This window comes from Austrofundulus limnaeus, unplaced genomic scaffold (genome assembly GCF_001266775.1).
Source record: "Austrofundulus limnaeus strain Quisiro unplaced genomic scaffold, Austrofundulus_limnaeus-1.0 Scaffold11, whole genome shotgun sequence".
NCBI classification, from domain to species: domain Eukaryota; kingdom Metazoa; phylum Chordata; class Actinopteri; order Cyprinodontiformes; family Rivulidae; genus Austrofundulus; species Austrofundulus limnaeus.
In genome coordinates, this window is record NW_013952413.1 from 4,033,163 (window position 1) to 4,035,384 (window position 2,222).

Genomic DNA, 2,222 nt, shown 5'->3' on the forward strand with positions numbered 1-2,222 from the left:
CCCCCACACCCCGCCACAGCGACAGTGTGTCCGGCAGCGTCGGGCGCAGACCACGGAGCCGGGAAGATGATGTGCGAGGTGATGCCGACCATCAGCGAGGGAGACTCGGCCGGTCCTCCGAGAGGCACCGGCGGCGTCCCGAACGGCTCGGAGCAGGAGGCCAACTTCGAGCAGCTGATGGTCAACATGCTGGACGAGCGGGACAAGCTGCTGGAGTCCCTCAGGGAGACGCAGGAGACCCTCATCCAGTGCCAGGCCAAGCTGCAGGGGGCGCTCCACGAGAGGGACATGCTCCAGCGGCAGATCAACGCCGCGCTGCCTCAGGTGAGCGAGGGAGCAGGCGGCCTTCCTGCGCGTGGAGGGGCTGGCTGGGTGGGCAGGCATGCTGGGAGGAAACGCATCTTCACCGTGTAAGATGCTGTAGGTTTGTTTCATTCCAAAATTGGGCAGCTGCTTGTTAAGGCATTGGGTTTGGACCACCAGTTTGTGCAGAATGGGACCCCCCCCCCCTCCCCCCCAAGCTGCAGGTTGTGTAGACGTTTCCATACAAATGGATACACAGTAAAAAGTACACAATTTATTCCCATTGCGAGGATTTAATTTGAAGTGAGGTTCTGTGGAGAGGGTATGAACAGTTAATATCTTACCTGGTAGAGGTCTTCAACGCTGTTCCTCATCAGCATGTTAGATGTTCTGCTTCAACACAGCTGAATGAAATGAATGAGTGATTGGCTTCTGCCAAATTGGATGCCATTCTGCGTCGGTGGTTTAATTATTTGAATCAGGTGTGCCAAATCAGGGAAACGGCTAAAACATTTAGGCCAGTGGGTCACGAGGAACAAGGCTACCTTTGGTTTGGGAGGCTCTGATCAGACTGGTAAGCTAGCTGCTTAGCAAAGTCAGTGTGGACTGCTGCCAGCTTATTTCTCCACTTCCAAAATATTCTGATTTTTTTTTTATTAAATACATGTCTGCCTTTTTTTAAATTCCATGATTATTTACACAGAATGTAGCTTTTTTGTTGATGTTTCAAAATTCAAATAGCATAATCAGATGCTTGTCCAGAAAAATTCTGACAGCAAAGGTTGTTTATTGCAGCGTGCACGATTCTGTGCCATTTTTAAGAATGGAGTTGTTTTAAGATGGCAGCAAACCACTTTGGTCTTGGATGTGTTCACTATTCGTTAGCTTGTGAGGAAGATAAACCCTTAATTTAAAAAAGATACGCCTCTGCAGCAGGTGAACTAATAAAGGAAGATTCGGGACTCCGAGATAAGATAGATGCTTCGTTAAAGCAGCCGTTTCTGAGTTTAACCAGATGTAGCAACTTTTATGCTCTGATAAATTACAGCGTTTTCATGTTATGTTGATTGATGGTGTGCTGAGTACTTGTATCCCATGTTTATTGTATTTTAAGCTTATTTATATGCATTTGTTACAACTCTAAGAGAGTGCTGAACTTTAACATGCAAACAAACCTAAACTTGAATTGTTCATAATCTTATAGTTTTTACATTTTAAACATTCAGAGTTATTGCTTTAAATGCACAGCAGCTCTTATAAACTGGCCGATCCCAACACTAAAACAAACAGATGAGGAAACTCTGAGTGTTCCAGGTATAGCTTATCGGCTGCTGAATGCTTCTAACGCAGGAGGAAGTGTGAAGGTGATGGATGCAGGGATGGAGCTCAGAAAGCTCAGAAGTGGCAGCACGCCTGAAACATGTAGCAGAAACAGAAAGGTGGGCTGGAGCCATGAGCCAGATGTCGAGAGAGCCCTTGCAGTTTAAGACAACACCCGCGTGGAAATGACCTCATTTCTGTTTGCCCTGACCTGCGTGTGACGTAGTGAGAGAAGCTGCTTGTAAATGTGGTTACACTTTGGTAGCCTCTGTGTGTTCGAGGAAAGGAAAGCTGAATGAGGTCTGCTGCACTCACTGAGCATGACGACAATGAAGCCAGAGCACATAAAGCAGTGTTACCCTCTGACCCTCTGGTCTGAATGCGTGGCATGATGTCACAGAGCGCAGAGGATGTGTGTGTGTGTGTTTGTGTGTATGTGAAAGACAGAGATGATGACGACAGGCTGCTGGCTGCAGCCTCTTGTGAAGGAAACATGGCTGCTTGTTAGTGTACATGGCCCTGGGCTGCTTGCTTCCACACATCTGTGTGTGTGTGTGTGTGTGTGTGTGTGTGTGTGTGTGTGTGTGTGTGTGTGTGTG

At 47.7% G+C, this 2,222-nt stretch overlaps 1 protein-coding gene across 1 annotated transcript in view; it reads left to right on the plus strand.

The window, feature by feature from the left end:
- Positions 1-6: 6 nt before the first annotated feature.
- ppfia4 (PTPRF interacting protein alpha 4) overlaps positions 7-2,222 on the plus strand; it is a gene marked incomplete in the record, with an annotated part of 49,237 nt that continues 47,021 nt past the window's right edge. The window contains 1 exon segment of the mRNA XM_014002085.1: positions 7-324. Coding sequence (XP_013857539.1) covers positions 67-324 — 258 coding nt within the window.